Source organism: Gadus macrocephalus, chromosome 11 (genome assembly GCF_031168955.1).
Source record: "Gadus macrocephalus chromosome 11, ASM3116895v1".
NCBI lineage: Eukaryota > Metazoa > Chordata > Actinopteri > Gadiformes > Gadidae > Gadus > Gadus macrocephalus.
This window is the reverse complement of record NC_082392.1, coordinates 19449986-19470080: the sequence shown is the minus strand read 5'-3', so window position 1 is coordinate 19470080 and position 20095 is coordinate 19449986. Positions and strand designations below refer to the sequence as shown.

The 20095-nt window shown below is 45.7% G+C and overlaps 1 protein-coding gene across 1 annotated transcript in view; it reads left to right on the top strand.

Moving 5' to 3' along the window:
- The window catches only part of dnah5 (dynein, axonemal, heavy chain 5), a 139661-nt gene that overhangs the window by 83959 nt on the left and 35607 nt on the right, over positions 1-20095 (top strand). Inside the window, exons 65-72 of the mRNA XM_060064883.1 lie at positions 46-222; positions 5253-5456; positions 6841-7020; positions 9254-9391; positions 12247-12382; positions 12766-12947; positions 17376-17510; positions 18385-18540. Coding sequence (XP_059920866.1) covers positions 46-222; positions 5253-5456; positions 6841-7020; positions 9254-9391; positions 12247-12382; positions 12766-12947; positions 17376-17510; positions 18385-18540 — 1308 coding nt within the window. The remainder of the gene's footprint in view (positions 1-45; positions 223-5252; positions 5457-6840; positions 7021-9253; positions 9392-12246; positions 12383-12765; positions 12948-17375; positions 17511-18384; positions 18541-20095) is intronic.

Sequence of the window (20095 nt, the reverse complement as noted above, 5' to 3'; positions counted from 1 at the left end):
AAACTAAACTAAACTAAACCTGCCCCCCCCCTCCACCCCCCCCAGGTGCTGAAGGAGGTGACGGTGAAGGCGCAGGCGGCCGAGCGCGTGAAGGTGGAGGTGCAGAAGGTGAAGGACAAGGCCCAGGCCATCGTGGACAGCATCTCCGTGGACAAGGCCATCGCCAAGGAGAAGCTGGAGGCCGCCCGGCCCGCCCTGCAGGAGGCGGAGGCAGCGCTGCAGGTGGGCGGAGCTAAGGATAAGGGTTAGGGGCGGGGCCAATCCCAGTTGAGAAGTCCTCGTTTCAATGCTGCGTTCAAGATGTCTGGAAAAACGAGCGCCAATGTGTTAAAAATGTATCTGAATGGAATTGTCCGTTCAGTTGTTTCAACCAAATTTATTTATTGATACATTTATTATTCCAAGGTTGGTAATTCTGTTATAATTTCAGAGCGCCGGTTTTCCAACCATTGCAGCGTTTCATCGTTAATGTAAATTATAGTAAAAATGTTGGTTGACGTTGTTACACATAATTTGATGTGTAATTATGCAATGTATGTTTGGATATTTGATATCTCGCCCTGAATACAGTAATATGTGAAATTTAACAGCCATTTTACCGGTTAGCTCTTAGCTAGCCAGTGTGCATATCTTTTTTTTTAAGCCACATTATGCCGAACTTCCTTTGTTCAGACATGTTTCCCCCCGCTGTCAACGTAGTGAAGTCTAAACTGAGTTTTCTTCAACGCGGGAGAAACCATAACCTAACACTGTCAACCTGTAGGCGTCCGTGAGTGAGATTCCCAACCCTGACTCATTCCTTATTAAAAAAAAAATTAAAAGGACATGTCATCAATGAATCGTAAGTAAAGCAGTCAAAAGCGAAACAATCTAACAGAAGGGAGAAAGAAAGTGATGAAAATGTCGCGAAAAGGAAACAATGAGAGATGTCTCACTCAAAATTATCCAATTTTCCGCCATAACAAAAAAACATGTCGTCAATATGTCACATCAAAATGTCTTCAGCGCATAGTGACGTTGACAGGTGGTGTGGCTGATGGAGATTAAAACAGGCGTGATAGAGCGGCTGCCAGATAAAGGAACGGCTGGAGTCCTTTAATAACGGCACTGATTAATGTATCGCTTGAGTCATCAAACCACCGGAAACAACAAGACAAGGGTATTTTAGTATCCATCTCCGTCTCGGTTTTACCCTCTCTCTATTTCTCTCTCTCTCTCAGTATCTCTCTCGCTCTCATGCTCACTCTCTCTCTCTCTCTCTCTCTCTCTCTCTCGGTCTCTCGCTCTCCCGCTCTCTTTCTTGATGCATGTCTGTGTATGTGTGATTTTGAATATAATAATGAGCTTTGTGTGTGTTTGTTCATTTTTATGTATGTGTGGTGTGCGTATGTGCACGCTATTGTGTGTGCGTGCGTACGTCCGTGCGTGCGTGCGTGTGTGTGTTAATTCCCAGGCAAGTGTCTCATCACTTCTAATGACATTTTCGGCAGCGTGTTATTAAACAGTTGGAATCAAATACCATTGTCATTTGATCTCCGGAGTCACCCACACAGAAACCCCCCCCCCCCCTCCCCTCCTCCCCCCCTCCCGATTAAAACTGAAAGACTGGAGCTGGTTTTGCTTGACTGATTTATCGACGTCGAGAATCACTCATCAGGCCGACCGTGGCCGGGTGGCTCGGAGAGAGCTCAACCTGCTCACTTGGCAGCACCACGTGTGGAGCTCTTTATCCACGAGGGCCCCCCGGTTCTTATTGGACTGGGAGGCTAAGCCCCGAGCCAGGTGCACCGGGCCACGCTAATATGACGGGCAGCCATGGATGGGGGGGGGGGGGGGGGGGGGGGTGCTTGGAGACCAGGGGAAGCGGAGCGGGGAGATTGGAGATGGAGGAGGAGGAGGAGGAGGAGGGATGTGGGGGGAGGAGGTGGGAGGTGGGGGGAGGAGAAGGAAGGAGAGCAGGGAGCAGGCAGGACTAGGTGGGAGGAGGAGGGGGGCAGCAGTGTGGTAATTGCAGCCAGGAGGCGATATGAGATGAAGGTGCTCTGGGATGTGGATGGGGGTTGTTCAGCCATACCTGCCTCGCTGGGGAGTATGCCCTGTCTCCTAAAGTATGGCTTTACTCCATCTCTCCGTTGTACTCCGCTGGTTGGCTCTTTTTCTGATCCCGTCTCTAAATATCTGCCCCAGACACTTTTTACGCTTTTCATCTCGCTCCAGCTTTTCATTTCTTTTCTTTTCTCTCTCTCTCTCTCTCTGTGTGTTAGTGTCTCTCTCTCTCTCTCTCTCTCTCTCTCTCTCTCTCTCTCTCTCTCTCTCTCTCTCTCTCTCTGTGCTTCTGTAAATAGCGGAGGCCCACCAGGAATCACTAATTTATTCTACTTTATCACCCAATTCCCTCTCCCTCAATTTATACTCTGCCACCGTCATTTCAGAGGCCTCTATCTCTCTTTGTCTTTCTGTCTCTCTGTCACTGTCACTGTCTCTGTTACTGTCACTGTCTCTCTCTCTCTCTCTCGCTCTCTCTCCTACCCTCACTCTCTCTCTCTCTCTCACACCCTCCCTTTCTCTCCCCAACCACAATCTCTCTCTCTCTCTCTCTCTCTCTCTCTCTCTCTCTCTCTCTCTCTCTCTCTCTCTCTCTCTCTCTCTCTCTCTCTCTCTCTCTATCTTACAACGCTCTATCCATCCCCCTCTCTCTGCCCAATTTCTGGGCTTGATACTTCATTTTCCTCCACTCTTGCCTTTCCTCTCTCCCGTGGGAATGCCCCCTCCACACACTGTGTTAATAGTTCCTCAGGGCTGCCGCTGGCCTGACTTATCCCTGTTATGCAATATATGTGTGTGTGTGGGTATGTCCCACATCGAGTATTTTCCTCTTCCAGTCTCCAACTTTGACAAGCCGTTCACTATCCTCTCAGGCGCAAAAGCTGGGCATCGACAAGAGCTAAGGCTTTACCTTTGGGTGTCTAGGCTGCTTGACTCCACTGCTGGCATTATACAAAGTGGTGGGCTCAGTGAAGTAACGTTTGGGGCTTATTGTGTGTGGTGGGCATTTCGGTTCCCCCTGCCTACGGTTTGAATTAATGCTTAGCCTCACATTATGCCACGGATCCACTTGCTTTCTGACCTGATTCTGTGTCGACGGGACATTGCTTTTGAGTGATAGCTAATCCAAGCTGTATCCTTACTTTAACTCATCTGCCAATGGCGTTTCATTGTAATCCTTTGATATTGTGAGGGTAGCTACATGGTCAAAACGTAAAATAGTCAAATGTAGGCACATGAAAACGTTTTTCCAGTATTTCTGTTCTTTCCTCAGTTGGGGGCCGTTTGCAACGATTTGGGCCAGTTTCTGGCAGCAGGACCGTGCTAAGTGTGGCCATTGAGGAACTATTTTGGGGCCCGAACCCACGAGGGTGTCCCCGCATTAAAGACTAGTGCCAGCTCTATCACGGTCGAGCACATTTAAAAAACTGCAGTTCAAAAACACAGTATAACGGCTTATTTTGGACGTAGCCAAAGCCAAGCTTCGAAGGTGTATTGACAAACCAGACCATCATGTTAAAAAGTCTTACACTTAAAGGCTTTTTTTTTACGAAACGATGGCTTTAAAGAGGTCCACATTGAGAAAGATAGAAAAGAAGAGAGCAAACCCCCCCTTGAAACCCCCCGCAAAATATAGAAACCTGGTGCTCTCTCTCTCACTACGTTTCTCAACCCATGACAAGTTTTTTATATATTCATAGACCTGTGATTGACCGGCAAGATTGATTCCCCTAACCAATCGGGGATGAGAATGAGATGAGGGATGAGCCAGGAGCTGTGTAAAATGGCTAATACAGAGGCAGGCACAGACAACTCGAAACATATCCTCATAGAGCATTTCCCTCACTAAAAGCTGACGGATGACAATGGCATTCTATGCTAATTAAACTACAGCTCCTTTATGAGCCATGCGTGTGTGGCAATGAGCGGTTTGTGATGTTTTGTATCGCACAACAGTGACACGCATGTTCCAAAGGGCTCTTTCCTCACCATGGTTATTGATTGCGGAAGTGTACACCTCGTCCCTCACACATGAACCCTGCTGGCTTCCTCTCAGTACTGAATAATTGCAGAAGGCCATAGATAAGTGTGGGTGTGTGCTAGTTTGTGTATGTGTGCAAACTTCTGTGTGGCTGCTGTCATGCCAAATTTGTACCGGCTGCCAAATTTGTACCGGGCACGTCAACTGATTACGTAAGGGTTGTCCGTTGCCGGGCAGGTTTCAAAAAAACATTCGCGCTCATGTTGCCAAAGACGAAATAACATAATACAGATAACGGATGGCTAGATAACACTTGTTTTTACTTTATATTTGTATTGTATTGAATTGTTTAATCAAATTTAGCTAGTAAACTGAGTGTTTAAAGCGGATTTCAAAAAACATTCGCGCTCATGTTGCCAAAGACGAAATAACATAATACAGAAAACGGATCGCTAGATAACACTTGTTTTTACTTTATATTTGTATTGTATTTAATTGTTTAATCAAATTTAGCAAGTAAACTGAGTGTTTAAAGCAGGTCAAGGACGAAATAGCACAATACAGATAACGGACTAGTGTGAATGAACGAGCTTGAAGGTTCGCGAATGTTCGGGAACCTTTCACGTCATTCGACGCGATCGTCCGTTGCCAGGCAACGGACAACGCGATCATCTGTTGCCAGGCAGGTTTGGAATGGATTACGTATGGACGCGCCCGGTACAAATTTGGCAGCCGGTACAAATTTGGCATGACACTGCCAGTAAAAACATAAGAAATGCATGAGGCTACAATGTATTTAGAATAGTATCCAGATGGGCCTTTCCAGTCATTTCAAATACTCTTCACTACATCTCAAAAGGACATCTGAACAACACAATACAGCGTGCTTGGGAGTTGGGATAGAATATCGGCATTTGTTTCGACACATTCTGTATTCTTCATACTTTCTGTATTTTTCCTCGTTTCCCAACTGAAAATGAACAACCAATGTTGTTGTGCATTCTATATTCAGTATTCTGTATTTGTCTTCGATTCCCAACTGAAAAGGAAACGACAAACAATGTTGTACATGAATGGTACAACATTTTAGCACTTGAGTCCACTTGATTTGTACACCCCCCCCCTAAACACTGCCACAGTCCCAAAGGGCTTCGCAGGCCACGTTTTAATCTTTGAAAGCCCATTCCTCATCTCGTATCTTCTGCTGCTGTTTCCCCTGGCGCAGACCATCAAGCCGTCGGACATCGCCACGGTGCGCACCCTTGGCCGGCCGCCCCACCTCATCATGCGCATCATGGACTGCGTCCTGCTGCTATTCCAGCGCCGGGTGAACACCGTGCGGATGGACCCAGAGAAGCACTGCCACGTCCCCTCCTGGCAGGAGTCCCTCAAGCTCATGACTGCCGGGAACTTCCTGGGCAGCCTGCAGGTAGGCCCAAGCCAATCGTCCTGGTGTTCCAACTTGGTACACGAGGAACTTGCGTTCAAGGAGTTTTGCCTTGGATTTAATGTGCAAGAAATTTTGTCTACGAAAAAATTTATTAAAGCAAAGGAAATTTGCCTTAAAATAATATAGATACAAAATTAGAGTAAATTAGCAATTTGGGTTGCATTTAGGTGTTCCAGGATGGAGGCTGAGCGCGCTAGTGCGCTAACCATGTACCCGGATTAAACACCTTCCCGTGGCTGTTGTTCTCTGCATGTTCACGGTTTTCCACTTTTAAATTGTCCTCGGCGTACATGCAGGTGTCCACTCTCACACCTGAATTCATACGCCCAGACAACCCCATCGTGAGCTGTTTATCACCACCAGATGCCAGCTGTGTGTTAAAAAAAATATATATATAGTTTTCCAAATTATATATAATGAATAGTTGGGGCTGCAGTGCGCTCCCATGGAAGCATAATAAATAAGGTACTGTGACGCTGGGTGCCTCTGGCTGGGTGTGTTATGAGCTAAAAACATGCTTCCGGGCTTTTTGTGCCAAATCATCGTTGAGTTATTTGAAGATAAAAAAGTCTAGAATAAACTAGGCCTCGTAACTCCTCGATGGCCACATGGTACTTCAGCTGTTTGTATCTTTGGTCTCTGCAACAAAGTCACAGACGAAGCTTATCTAACGTGTTCTTATGTAAACAGTGCATTCAAATGTAATCTTCAATGTGGTATTCAAAATGCAGTTATTGTTGTCTGTATATTCTGAAAGAATGATAAGGGAGGTCATCTGAATCAAATTAATTCATTAATAATAAAATGAATTAAAATGACTACAAAGTACTACAAAAGGTATACAAAAACAAGGTTGCTCTCTCTCTCACCCTCTCTCTCTCCCCTCTATCATAACCAATACATAATCCTACTACGCTCATCTGTTTCATCCACGTCCTCTGTCCGTCCGTGTTTTGTTATTAATTACTCAGTCTCTATCTTTCTGACACTTCTTTGTTCACTCAGTTGTTGTTTTTCATCCTCCCTCTCGTGTTCTGTGCTGCGGTGAATGTTTGCTTACTCATACGATTCTAAAAGTTCTCGTTTTTATTATTCATATACAATTTTTTGGTTGGGTTTTCTTTCCAGCTTTTCCACCCTCTTTTCCCCATTTTGGTTTGTTTGTTTGTTTACTCTAACAATCCAACAAGATCTCGTTTTACACTTAAACGTGTACGAAATCGACAGACATTAGCATAATGACGTAGCATCGCCAAACTCTCTGTATTCAAAATCTCGTCACCACACTTTTCCTCCCTCGTCATGCATTCACTCCGTAATCTCTCCCTGTGGTCCCGCTCCCTCCCCCGCCCACACCAACCAGCAATTCCCCAAGGACAGCATCCACGAGGAGGTGGTGGAGCTGCTGCAGCCCTACTTCGACATGGCCGACTACAACATCGAAACGGCCAAGCGGGTGTGTGGCAACGTGGCCGGCCTGGCCTCCTGGACCAAGGCCATGGCCTCCTTCTTCTCCATCAACAAGGAAGTCCTGCCGTTGAAGGTATCTCTTGTGTGTATGTGTGTGTGTGTGTGTGTGTGTATATGCATGTGTGATTGTGTGTGTGTGTGTGTGTGTGTGTGTGTGTGTGTGTGTGTGTGTGTGTGTGTGTGTGTGTGTGTGTGTGTGTGTGTGTGTGTGTGTGTGCGCGCAAGTGAAGACTCAGGCAGATTGTACAAAGCCCAGATAACAAAGCCTGCTTGACACATTCAATCATCTTTTTGCCCTCCACAATGATGCACAAAATTGGCGTTCAATATCGTCTGAATGGAACCACCATGTTCAATCAAATGGAGATTATGAAACGCCCAGAATGCATCAGGGGAAAGAAAACCAATTCCTCAAGACAATTATCCTCCATTCAGAGCAGGGATGAGAATGTGTCTGGGAAATCAGTTTGGGATACCGATCTAACCGGTTTCATCCACATAGTTGCATTCAATTGACAGGCCCTCGCTTCCCTTCACGTCGATTGCATTCAGAACACCCCCATATCCGTATTGGTTGGGTTGCTATTCGCACAGGGAAGCTACGCCCACTCCCAAAGCATCAGAACTACTGCAGACGCTCCCTCTGCTCTGCCTGCTCGACTGTATCCTCCTCATCCCCCCTTCCCTCTCTCGTCCTCTCCTTACCCTTGCTCGTTTTTTGTGTCTTCAAATGTGGCCCCTGACCCGATCGGTTGGCCAGGGCTTGTTTTGCAAGAGATTCTGGTGAATTCTCCTCGCTCTGCGCTCTGACCTCCACCTCTCTCTTCCCAATTAAGCGGCACAGCTGGCCAATCCGTTTACTTGTTTGCGGTCGCACCTTAAGCCCGACACGTTTCTTAGACTCAGAAAGGCTTTGTTATCGCCCACACACACACACACACACACACGCACAGGCACACACACTCTCACACACACACACACACAGATACACACACATAAGTACAAACATCCTGAACACACACACACGTACAAACACGCACACACACTTTAAAGCTCTGTTGCTCGATTGCCTTTTGAAATGCCTTCTCCCTGACCTGGTCATAAGCACTTCATCCGACCACCAATTACCCTCAATCTCACGCTCTCTCTCTCTCTCTCTCTCTCTCTCTCTCTCTCTCTCTCTCTTTCTCACACTCTCTTTCTCCCTCTCTCTCTCTGTCTCTCTCTCTCTCTCTCTCTCTCTAGCTCTCTCGCTCTTTCTCACTTTCTCACTCACTCACTCACTCACTCACTCACTCACTCACTCACTCACTCACTCACTCACTCACTCACTCACTCACTCATTCTCTCAATTTCAAATAGGGATGGGTGATTTCCCGATAGAAAGGTGGTATATGATATATCATGGTTGATATGGTTCCATAAAATGATGAGTGTCCATATTAATACCGTCGAAAAATATGTTTCTGGTTATAAGCATATCTTCTTCTTTTCTTCCTGCAAATATTTCTAACTGCCGCTGATCTGGGGTCGGGCTTACTGTCCACTGATTGTCACGTGACACTAGAGAATTGTATCTGAAATCAGCCAATCAGTGGGATGTGCTTGAGCACAGGGCACAAGCCAATGATAGTGAAGGCGCCAAAATGGCAGCTAGCGCTATCACTGCAAGTTGCCAACTGTAAACGACTCATGTCTGATTGCAGACATTCAGAGTAGGATCAGATACATTTTGGAAAACACGCTCATTCCCCATCAATCGTTTCCTAAATGATAATGCACTATGTGCCTTATAGTTTCTGAATTCAACATGATGCAGAGGCTTAAGATACAGGAATTAAATCTAGTATTAACTAAATGGAAACTAAAGATTACATGGGAATTAAGGCTTTACGAGGGACTCCTACTCTCGTCTATTCGACTATTCTTCTCTCTCTCTCCCCCCCCCCCCCCTCCCTCTCTCTTCTCTCATTGTCCTCTGGGTTCTCATCAGCGAGACGCTCCATGTTCCAGACCCCCTTCCTCCTCTCCCCAGCCCAAGTGCCTCTCAGAGACCCGTGAATGTGATGAGTGTGAATGAGACCATGGGTCCCACTCACACCGTGTGCTTTGGCGGGTAGTCCCATGGAGATCCGCCCAGAGTAGCCCCAGTATCAGATTCACACTCATTCCGTAGTGAGTGTGAGTGAGACCACGGGTCTACCGTGTGCTGTTGGCGGGTAGACCCTCGGCGGTCCTCCCAGAGTAGCCCAGTAACAGCAGACCGGACCCAGGGCCTCACGCGGCGCTACCTCTCCCCCCACCAGGCTAACCTGGCGGTGCAGGAGGGCCGGCTGGCGCTGGCCAACGTGGACCTGCAGGCGGCCCAGGCGGAGCTGGACGCCAAGCAGGCGGAGCTGGACGTGGTGCAGGCCGAGTACGAGCAGGCCATGAGGGAGAAGCAGGTGAGAGGGAGGGAGGGAGGGAGGGAGGGAGGGAGGGAGGGAGGGAGGGAGAGATAGATAGAGAAGCCTGTCACTCGAGCACTCGTCAGGGAGATTGAAAACCAGGCCATGATGGAGAGAGAGAGAGAGAGAGAGAGAGAGAGAAACAGAGGGAGGGGGAGAGAGAGAGATAGAGAGAGAGAGAGAGAGGGAGAGAAACAGAGGGAGGGGGAGAGAGAGAGAGAGCTAGAGAGAGAGCTAGAGGGAGAGAGAGAGAGAGTCAGAGAGAGAGAGAGAGCTAGAGAGAGAGAGAGAGAGGGAGAGTCAGAGAGAGTCAGAGAGAGAGAGCTAGAGAGAGAGAGAGAGAGAGGGGGAGTCAGAGAGAGTCAGAGAGAGAGAGCTAGAGAGAGAGAGAGAGAGGGAGAGTCAGAGAGAGAGAGCTAGAGAGAGAGAGAGAGGGAGAGTCTGAGAGAGAGTGAGAGAGAGAGAGAGTCAGAGAAAGAGAGCTTGAGGGAGAGAGACAGGAAGCCCGTCGAGGGGGCGAGCGTGTACTAAAAGAGATTTTCGGATACGATTTTTTCCTCCCCGATATCGATTCTGATTGCCGAACTTAAGTATCGGCAGATCATTAATACATTTATGATCTATAATTATAATAATACATTTGTATTCTTGTTGTTAAGCGTCCATGAATCCAGGTTTTTCCGACTTTGTAGTTAAGCAAATTGTAAACCAAACTGGGCCCTTGGCGATGTGTCACGTTTCAGTTAACCTGTATGGATTTAACGTTAAACACGCTGTTTAGACGTGTTTTACAATAGCTCCATGACAGATATCATAGGTCATCTGTGTGAAACTGTGCATATGGACTGTGTAAGATACAAATTGAAGCTGACATTATGTGTAAATAAGTGGAAACTATCCAGGAGGTAAAAGAAGATTCTGCTTTAATCAAGATTTGGACCGTGCATTCGACTATCATTTTTCATTATCATGTAATGATTTCCAGGTTTTTCTTTAAATTTCCAGGCCCTTTTTTAGCAAAGTTATTTTTAATGTGAACATAAGGGGGTCAGACACTTAAGGCCGATTTAGGGTCGTTTTAGACGCAGAGACGTAAGCACGTAATTTACACAAGGGACTTTTTGATTTACGGTTCCTTTAAGGTTCCTTAAGGATTGCGCGTGTTGCAAGGGGATTCTCCGCCAGAACAGTAGGGGGAGCAACGAACGAATCTGTGGGCGTGGAAGTGGAAATCGCTGGCTTGTTTATATTTATGCACTTCCAGTATTTTCGACGAGAGTAGCAGTAGCTAAGTTTAGGTTAGCGGTCTTTTTCCACACTCTGAACGATGTTAAGGTTGCCGTAAAACCGGAAATGTGAGACTCCTGAAAGGATGTGGTTAGCTGGCCAATCACAGTCTTTGCGAGCTGCGTAGGGCCGTAGTGTTTTAGTCGCATAGTCAGGAATTTGGGGCGACGCACTTAAGCACGTAAGGGGGGATATTTTACCGCGCAAGGGGGGGTTATGTATCTTACGTGCTTACGCGTTACGTCTAAAACAGAGCATATATCGGCCTTTACATCTATCGATTATTGATAAAGTTTTTCCACTAAATTCTCTATTTTGGCATTGATAAGTAGATAGAAGAAGACCTTCAGTTTTGCGAGTACATAATGTTGATGTTTTCTGACTGTGGATAGATACTGTGTAGGAAGGGTTGTCTGGAATGATTAACGCTTGACAATACAGGTACGTTCATTAACCAGTAATAAACATGAGATAAAACATTAATAAGCATTATTTTATAGCATGGTCTCAGTGATTCAGGTTCAGATTGGGGTAGTAAGAGGTTGGGGGGTATACATGTATACCTTAGTTTACATGAGGACCATTAAATAATTACTATACCATTAGTTAACTCCAAATTAACTGTAAGTCAATGCTTATTACTGCATTAACTAATGGTAATTAATGGTGAATTATAGTTTAATAATTATAGTTTATTACAACCATCAGAATGACTTAGGCTTTCCTCTCCGTGGCTAAACGCTCAATATCGCCTTATTATCGTCTTCCCAAAGCCGCCAAAACCAATTAAGAGCCATCAGTGGTTTTTCGCGGGCTACATTCTGCAATTCAGCTCCACCGCCCCCAAAAAGTGTACAGGCCTCCGGAACCCCGTCGTGAGCCTGATTAGCTTTAAAGCAATCTGATCGTCCCTTAAAGAAAAGAAAACAAGTTTAATTAACTTAGGAAAAGATAGGCCTGAGATTGGACGCAATTGGAGAAGGCTGTGAAAAGATCAAGGCGACGGAGTGATCAAACAAAAGCAGACGTGTGGGTCATCATCATCCTCATATTTTCCCGCTAGACGCATTAGTGGCCTTGGGGCGTTCCTGCTTGAGCCTTTGGTCCAGCAGTCGCAGGAGCTCTGTTCTCTTTGTCCTCATCCTCCTAGCCTGCTGAACATCCGTGTCCAGCAGCCTCTCAATTCTAGTCCAAATCGTTCTTCGCGTCCTCAGGTCAAATATGACCTGTTTCTGTGGTTCGCTATTGTCCAGTCTGCATACATGACCTACATACTTACGATGTTGTAGGTAGCATCGTTAGTTATTGGGAGGGTGTCAGTTATATAGCAGTTATATAGTGCAGCTGTTTGTAAGAGATCTTGAAACTCCTGTCCAGGTCACCTTTGACATGTCATTTTGGGTCAATATTCTTTGGTTGCGTGTATGTGTGTGTGTGTGGAGACAAAAGTAACCTGCTCCACTTGGATGGGGAACCAAGGGCAGACACATCTCCCTGGCCTGTGTCCTGGATGGTATTCCCTCCACGCAGAGTGACCTGTGATGGTTGGTGATGTCTCTCGGCAGACGCTGTTGGAGGACGCAGACCGGTGCCGGCGGAAGATGCAGACGGCCTCCAGCCTGATCAGCGGCCTGGCCGGGGAGAAGCTGCGCTGGACAGAGCAGAGCAAGGAGTTTGCGGTCCAGAGCAAGCGCCTCGTGGGTGGGTTAGCGTCGCGGTTCGACCCCCGACTCACGTCGGTTTCGGACCTTGTCGACCGTGTGCGTTTCTTTGAGTAGTTGTGAGGCTTTTATTGGGGCGTGATGTTCTGTGATTTTGGATCTTTTGTTGTGGTGCCCAGTACTGTACTGCACTGCTCAAAGGATATCTTATGACCTACGTATGATGCCTTTCATCATGTTATGTTATGTAATACCGTTTTTTTTTGTTATCATATTGATGGAGTCAGGGCTGCAATTATGACTTGTTTACACTCATCGAGCAAAATGTAACAATCTAACTGCAATTTATTAAGAAATCACAAATAAAATCACAAATATAGTAAACATGAGCGTTGGTACATTCTCCGTGTCCCCGTTTTCCAGGCGACGTGCTGCTGGCCACGGCGTTCCTGTCCTACTCTGGCCCCTTCAACCAGGAGTTCCGGAATCTGCTGCTGGCCGACTGGCAGCAGGAGCTGAAGCAGCGGCGGATCCCGTTCGCCAACAACCTCAACCTCACCGAGCTGCTCATCGACGCGCCCACCGTGGGCGAGTGGAACCTGCAGGTCAGAGCCCCGCCCACCGCGTCCCACACAGCCCCCCCCCCCAGATCATCCACATATCAGCGTTTTAGTTTCGTAATGAATGTAGGTCGGGCGTTTGGGATTTTTGAGTTATCACTTTGATTGAGTCAGGGGTGCAATTATTATTATTTATTTATTTTATTTATTATCCTTTATTTTACCAGGAAGGTTCTTTTCTTATGACTCGTTTAACACTCATCGATCACGAATATCATAGTAACACTAATAATAATACTATAATAATACTCATAATATTAGTATAAGAATAAGGTCAGAGCCCTGCCCATCCCGCCCCATGCTGCCCCCCCAGACCATCTAGATATCAGCGTTTTAGTTTCGCAATTAGTATAGCTTGGGCATTTGCTGGGTATCAATTGATTTCCAATCATAGCCACCTCGTAAAACAATCGCAGTATTTGTGTGTGTGTGTGTGTGTGTGTGTGTGTGTGTGTGTGTGTGTGTGTGTGTGTGTGTGTGTGTGTGTGTGTGTGTGTGTGTGTGTGTGTGTGTGTGTGTGTGTGTGTGTGTGTTTAGTCTTTCGATGAGCCAATGAAAAGTAAATTTTCATAGCATCCAAAAAATCTAGGAAAACAAGGCAAAAAAATATCTCAAATATATTTTGTTTACTCATTCCTGAACTTCACTAAATAACTCGAAGCTTCCTGGCCCAAAACTTCTCCGTTCCGCGTTACCGTCCCCCACTCCTTCAGGAGTCTCCTGAGAAAAACCAATCGGTCACACTAAAGGCTCTAGCACACTGCCTCCACAAACAGCCGCACTGAGGCCGCGGTGTGATCCATGCCCGATGGGGGTCGGGGGGTCTTGTAAGATTCTGTATTCTGTTGGCGAACGTGTCGGAATCAACAGCCAACATCCTATAGCTGGGTGATGGTGTTCTTTGGGACAGTGGGCAAGTGCCTTCAAAGACCTGTGAGTAGAATAACAAAAGTTAACATTGTTGCCCAGGACCATATTACCATGAAAACATCAAGGTCCTTCTGTATATCAAATATCTATATCTAGATACATAGAGATCTAGATACATAGATCTAGATCTATCTCTATATATATATATATATTAACAGTGATGGGCCATGTATTTCACACCTCAATTTTCATAGCTATCATGCTGTTATTTGCACCTTCAAATAAACTCAGAGTGACACTATGACTATAGGCTATGTGAGTCGATGTAACCAGCCTATTACCCATGTGACGGTAACCTTTATCGAGTGGGATAAAGTGATTTAACACAAGGCTCAACATCTACGAGACTTATAACCCACTAATTAGAGGGGCATGAATACATGGTGACAGAAACCATCAAGGATCTACCACTAATGCGCAGTGTGACAGGATCATCACAAATAGACACCTCATATAAAAAATCAATGTCACGACCAACCGAACAAGAGCCAACAACCTGTCACATTAACTCACACACCACCAGGCAAGCAAAAAGATGCAGTATAACACAAATAACACAATCAGGATTCAACAGGCTTCCCAACAGACTGCAGCCAAACTGTTGGGCCTAAACGCACAAATGGGCCACACAATCTGAACAATCATTCACACAAGCAGAAAAGATCTAAAGCAAGCAATAATAATACATATCATAATGATATTAATAATATTAATACATAGCTATTAATAGCTATGGCACCTGCTTACGACAAACGGTGCTGTTTATGTTTCTGAAACAAGAGCTAAGTGCACCTGTATCTCTCAATAATTCAGTTTTGTGCTATTTTTCCATAGATTCAAAAAGTTGAAAAGGAGAGGGCAAAACATAAAACCAAGTAAAGAAATCCGAAGCCCCCTTAAGGCGCCTGGTTGAGCCAGGACCGTCGAGTATAGATAAATACAAATCCATCAAACTTACCGAAGCTGCTCATCTTTTGAAAACAAAGTCCATCCTTTCTCTCTTTATAAATAGTTCAATGACACGGTCCAATAAAGTTCAAATATAAAGTCCCTGTGCTTTCCTTCCTTCTCCACTGCCATGGAGGCAGATGGTGTCAGTCGGGCCAGCACAGAGTTATTCCTCGATACGTTTCAATAAGTTTTAGGTTTGAAAATGTTCGCTCCGCCGAGGCAGTAGATACTGGGATGCTCACCGCCAAACTATCAATGCATAAAGTTGACAGATGCTCCCACATAAACTTCCTGCTGAAGGCAAGCGAGGAGGTCGGCATAGCCCTTGTTTATCGGTCTTGGTGCACATCACAGGTCTGTTTTGAGCCAGGGCAAGTCGAAGAACGTTCCTCTGCTCTCTGTCTCCTCGCTCCTTTCCTCCTCTGGCGATGTTGAGCTGGACATGGCTGCATCCAATAATTAATTTGGATATGTTTAACACTTCAGACTTTCTTGTGGTTTTCAATGGTTTTCAATGTCTCAATATCTCCAAAATGTCGCTTTGGAGATTCTGGTTCCTAGTGCCCCCCTGTCCCTCTGCACTAGGCATATACATCATACACCTCCCCACATCGCCTCTCTCTCAGTGGTGTCACAAAACTCGTCCATTCCTGTGAGAGGGAATTGTACCTCGAGTGATTTGTTCTTCAGTATTCCAGAGAGCACATTTGAATACCGAAAGATTTAGTGGAAAGCAGAAAATTTAATTTGTGAAACATTTTTTCAATCAGAACAGCACAGAGTCGTTGTCTAACTGATCATGGGGGTCTATTATGTGCTGCATCACTCCTTTAGGGAAACTATCTTCTTAAAGGCCGTGCTGACCAATCAGGAACTATTCACCACCTTGTTGGTGTCACACAACAAAGACACCGCTGGCAAATATCGCCGAGCAGCTTTGTGTAACTCAGGGAATCTGGAAAATAAAACGCAGCTTCTGTGTCCCCTGGGTCAGTCCTATATTAAGTCAATGAATAAATTGAATATTATTGAACAAATAAAGCCATAGGAGCCCTCACCTCAAGTTTAGCCTGCACCGCATAAAGTCCAAATGATAGACTGTGGCGCTCTCAAAGCATCATGCCACAATTTAATCCAGGCTTGCCAGGAATCAGATTATACGAGCAGCAATGTCGTCAGCCCCCTTGCCAATCAGAATATCCTCAAATTTGACGAACCTTTCCTTGGCACCCTTGTCTGTCACACAACAGAGCATCAGTGCCAGCTGGACTCACATCTGTAGGTTCCTCCAGCATAACTGTGAAAGAAGGTGCTTTATAGATCTCCCTTTGTATCTCCTCTCCCAATCACCTCAGCGATAGCACTAATCAGGTTATTTTGTATTGTGCCCAGTTAGTCCCAGCAGACACTTTGTTAGTGTAAAGTCGGTAATGCAGGTCTGTGTTGTGCTCGGACAGAAAGGAAACAAGCTTGACATACTCACCCCTCATTGTTGACTCCTTGCTTGCACCGCGTCCCCTTAAAGGCACCCAGTGCAACTTTATGTAAACATTCAATGAAAAATAAACATTCAATTTCTAGTCTTTTTTACACGTAGTAAGTTTCAATACTACGTGTAAAAAAGACTAGAAATTGAATGTTTATTTTTAAGCCTCGAAAGTTGCACTGGGTGCCTTTAATGAGAGCTCTTGTTCACCTAGAAAGAATACACCATCGATCGTCTGTCTTTTCAGCCTTTCTCTGTTTCCATTGACTCTTTCGTCGAGGAGGCCTGCTTCCCTTGGCATTTGTTTGTCGAGTTGTTGATCCACTCGCGTATCTCTGAACATTGTCAATCGTGCTTTTGCTCGCGAGGGTCCTGCCGTGCTTTGGTGTATCGCTGCTGCCTCGGTTCGGCAATTTGCACTCGGTTTGCTCACCCAGTGTGGCCCCAGACACCGTATCAGTCAGCTGCAAATAATAGGCATTCCCGGCAACATGATTTACAATGAGTTGAAAGTGCACCGCACGTCCTTTCCCCTACTGGGACACGGCTACAAGGTGTGGGGTTGGTCGACACACACTATTTCTTTAAAATCTTTTCCTCCAGTGGTGGTTTTTGAAAAAATTATTTGCCAATTTCGCTTTCTGCCATTTCCACCCACCAAATAAGATGATTCTCCTCATTCAGCTATTGTGCGTTATAAAACGAAAAATCTAACTGGCACTCCAGATTCTGATCATCTCTCTGATTCTGAAAATCCCTCGGCCATTAGAGAAGGCATTGCTGGCCCTTACAGCCCACCGACGTGTGTGTGTGTGTGTGTGTGTGTGTGTGTGTGTGTGTGTGTGTGTGTGTGTGTGTGTGTGTGTGTGTGTGTGTGTGTGTGTGTGTGTGTGTGTGTGTGTGTGAATATATTAATATAATAATAATATTATCTATATTTCAGCCAGGTAAAAATCCATTTAAATGAATCCCGATATGCTAGCCTGGATTCCCCTTTCTTTGTGCATGATTGGACGTTCACCTTGCACTCCTCTGACCACCTGCAGGGCCTGCCCAACGACGACCTGTCCATCCAGAACGGCATCATCGTCACCAAGGCCGCTCGCTTCCCCCTCCTCATCGACCCCCAGACCCAGGGCAAGATCTGGATCAAGAACAAGGAGACCGGGAGCGAACTGCAGGTCGGTCCACCGCCCGCCTCATCAGTCAGACGTCAGAGTGACCGACCCTCCCCGTTCACCCAGTATGGATGACTGACTTTACTTCTGCTGCAGCAAAACTGAATGCAACACGGCTGTGAATGCAGCGCTCCAGGCTCATATCTTAATCCCTCTCAAAGTTTCTGATATCTTTGGCTATTGAGTCTTGTCTTGCTGTTTAAAGAAGACGATCCATCTGTCTGGAGCCGTCAAAGTTTTCGATACACTCATGTTTTACGAATTTCAAAAAAGTCACAACAACTCTCGACCGCTTTTGGATTGACTATTTAACAATCCTGCCAATAGTTTCAGTCTGTATTTTCTGTCACTGGTTTATCGACATCATAAAGTTTTGAAACCGGTCGGACCTAGGGTCGAAGATTACATTTTTAACGCCTTCAACGTCTTAAAGCCATTTACTCTCTGCCGATCGCAAATGCTTCTCTCCCGCTTCTTCCAGTCCAACATTCCCTTCTATTGTTCAGGGATTTCCGCCGATTTGAGGAATCCTACAGGTAGGCCTACGATGATAACTCCCCATGGTTAGCCACCAATCATGGACATTCCCTGACTGAGAAAAACAGATTTCGCAATCGCCTTTCTGATTTGCGACGTTCACCTTCTCCTGTTTGCCTGAGGATTAGCATAGTATTGCAATCTAACTTTCTAAATCCCTCTTAAACAAGCATCCATGAAACCGTGTGTTCTTGTCTCAGAGGGTTTTATGGGTGGCTATTTCAGACCCTGCCGCGACTCGGTGACAACGTTAGAACAGCATAAGAGAGGAATTCGACCAAGAGAATCAGGCTCCTATAGTCGTCATTGTCCTCTTCCTCTCTTCACCGGTGTCTCCCAGATCACCTCCTTGAACCACAAGTACTTCCGGAACCACCTGGAGGACAGCTTGTCCCTGGGACGTCCCCTTCTGATCGAGGACGTGGAAGAAGAGCTGGACCCTGCCCTCGACAACGTCCTGGAGAAGAACTTCATCAAGACCGGCTCTACCTATAAGGTAAGGAGGTCCTATTCCCCTGTGGTCTTTCCCCTGGGTTGGGACTTGCCAGATTTGCATACAGGTGCAGTTGATATGTGTGTTTATGTGTATATATATATTAGGGGTGTGCATTGGCACTGCCCTCACGATTCGATTACGATTCACCAGGTAACGATTCGATTCAATTCGATTCTACGATGCATCAAAATTCTACTGCACGCAATAAGGCAATTTTTTTCACCTTCCACTCCCAAACCTACTGCAATTAAATGCCAGGCTTTGTCCTTTCTGACATTGTCCTTATAAAAAGGATGATATATTTCATAAAATTGTATAAAAAAAATTTGCTCCACTTCGACAATCAGTCTCTCGTCGTCCATGTTGCCGACCCTTTGAGACCCTTTGATTGATTGACTGCTGACCTGGTACCACCGGTCGTGACGTAATATTGTTGATGTGAAGTTGTTATAGGCTACATGAGCTGAGTATTGTGTTTTATTTTGAAAATTGACCGGATGCTCTATGGCTTTTACTTTTTCACTTCCTGCTCGGCTCGATCTGCTCTGTTGAAATTGAAGCGGTTCAGCAACGGCTCGCGTCGAAAATAGAAGTGCTATGGAATGGTAGCGCTGCGGCGCGGCGCACCGCTTCTGGGACGCTGCCGAGCCGGTGGAAATGGTTTCATTGATAAGAGTGGCAGCGATCAGTTAGTGTTGTTGTTGCTAGCTAGCGCCGCCGCTTAGCATGTACTTCACAACTCTATTGTCCACTCGAGGCCCGAAAAAAAACAGCGACATAATCGATTATGGCACGTTGCCGCATCGATGCTGAATCGTGCATGCCCCGCATTGCGATGCATCGCAGAATCGATTATTGTTAACACCCCTAATATATATATATATATATGTGTAACAAATATCTGCACTCTTCAGTGTATTTACACACACATACAGTCGCACACGCTGTCATATAGACCAACCCAATATTTCTATCTGGCAACCCCATGGGGGTATATATTCATATTTATTTATTTATTTATATATACTGTATAAAAAATATGGGTGTTTTGATTTAAAAAAATTATATTCTAAAGTTTTGAAAGGTCCTGGATCCACAAACACATTTGTAGCCACACTCTACTTCCGCTAGCTGAGCGACTTTGATGATGTGTGCAAGCAGGTGGCAATACAGGCCAAGGTTGGACACCACTGCCTTACAATATATATTAGGCCGTCTTATAAACTCCTGCGCATTTCACATCACTCTCCGTGATCAAAAGGTAGTTATTTTCCGGGAGCTCTGGGCTGTTGTGTTGTAGCTGACTAATGGACATGATTGTGCTAACCAAGGTCAGTTAGTCCCAGGGTCTCAATTGTTCTGTATGGCTGTACACAAGAGATACAATCTCCATCTAAAATGAGTGTATTCTAGTTAGTGAGCAGAAGTACCGAAAGCTAAATCCTACGGTTTTGTTTGGCTCATTGGGGAAATGGGCTGACAGTATAATTAATCAAGCTACTACTTGAATAACTTCAGAAAGTGCATCAATAAACCAGCAATCTCTATCATCACC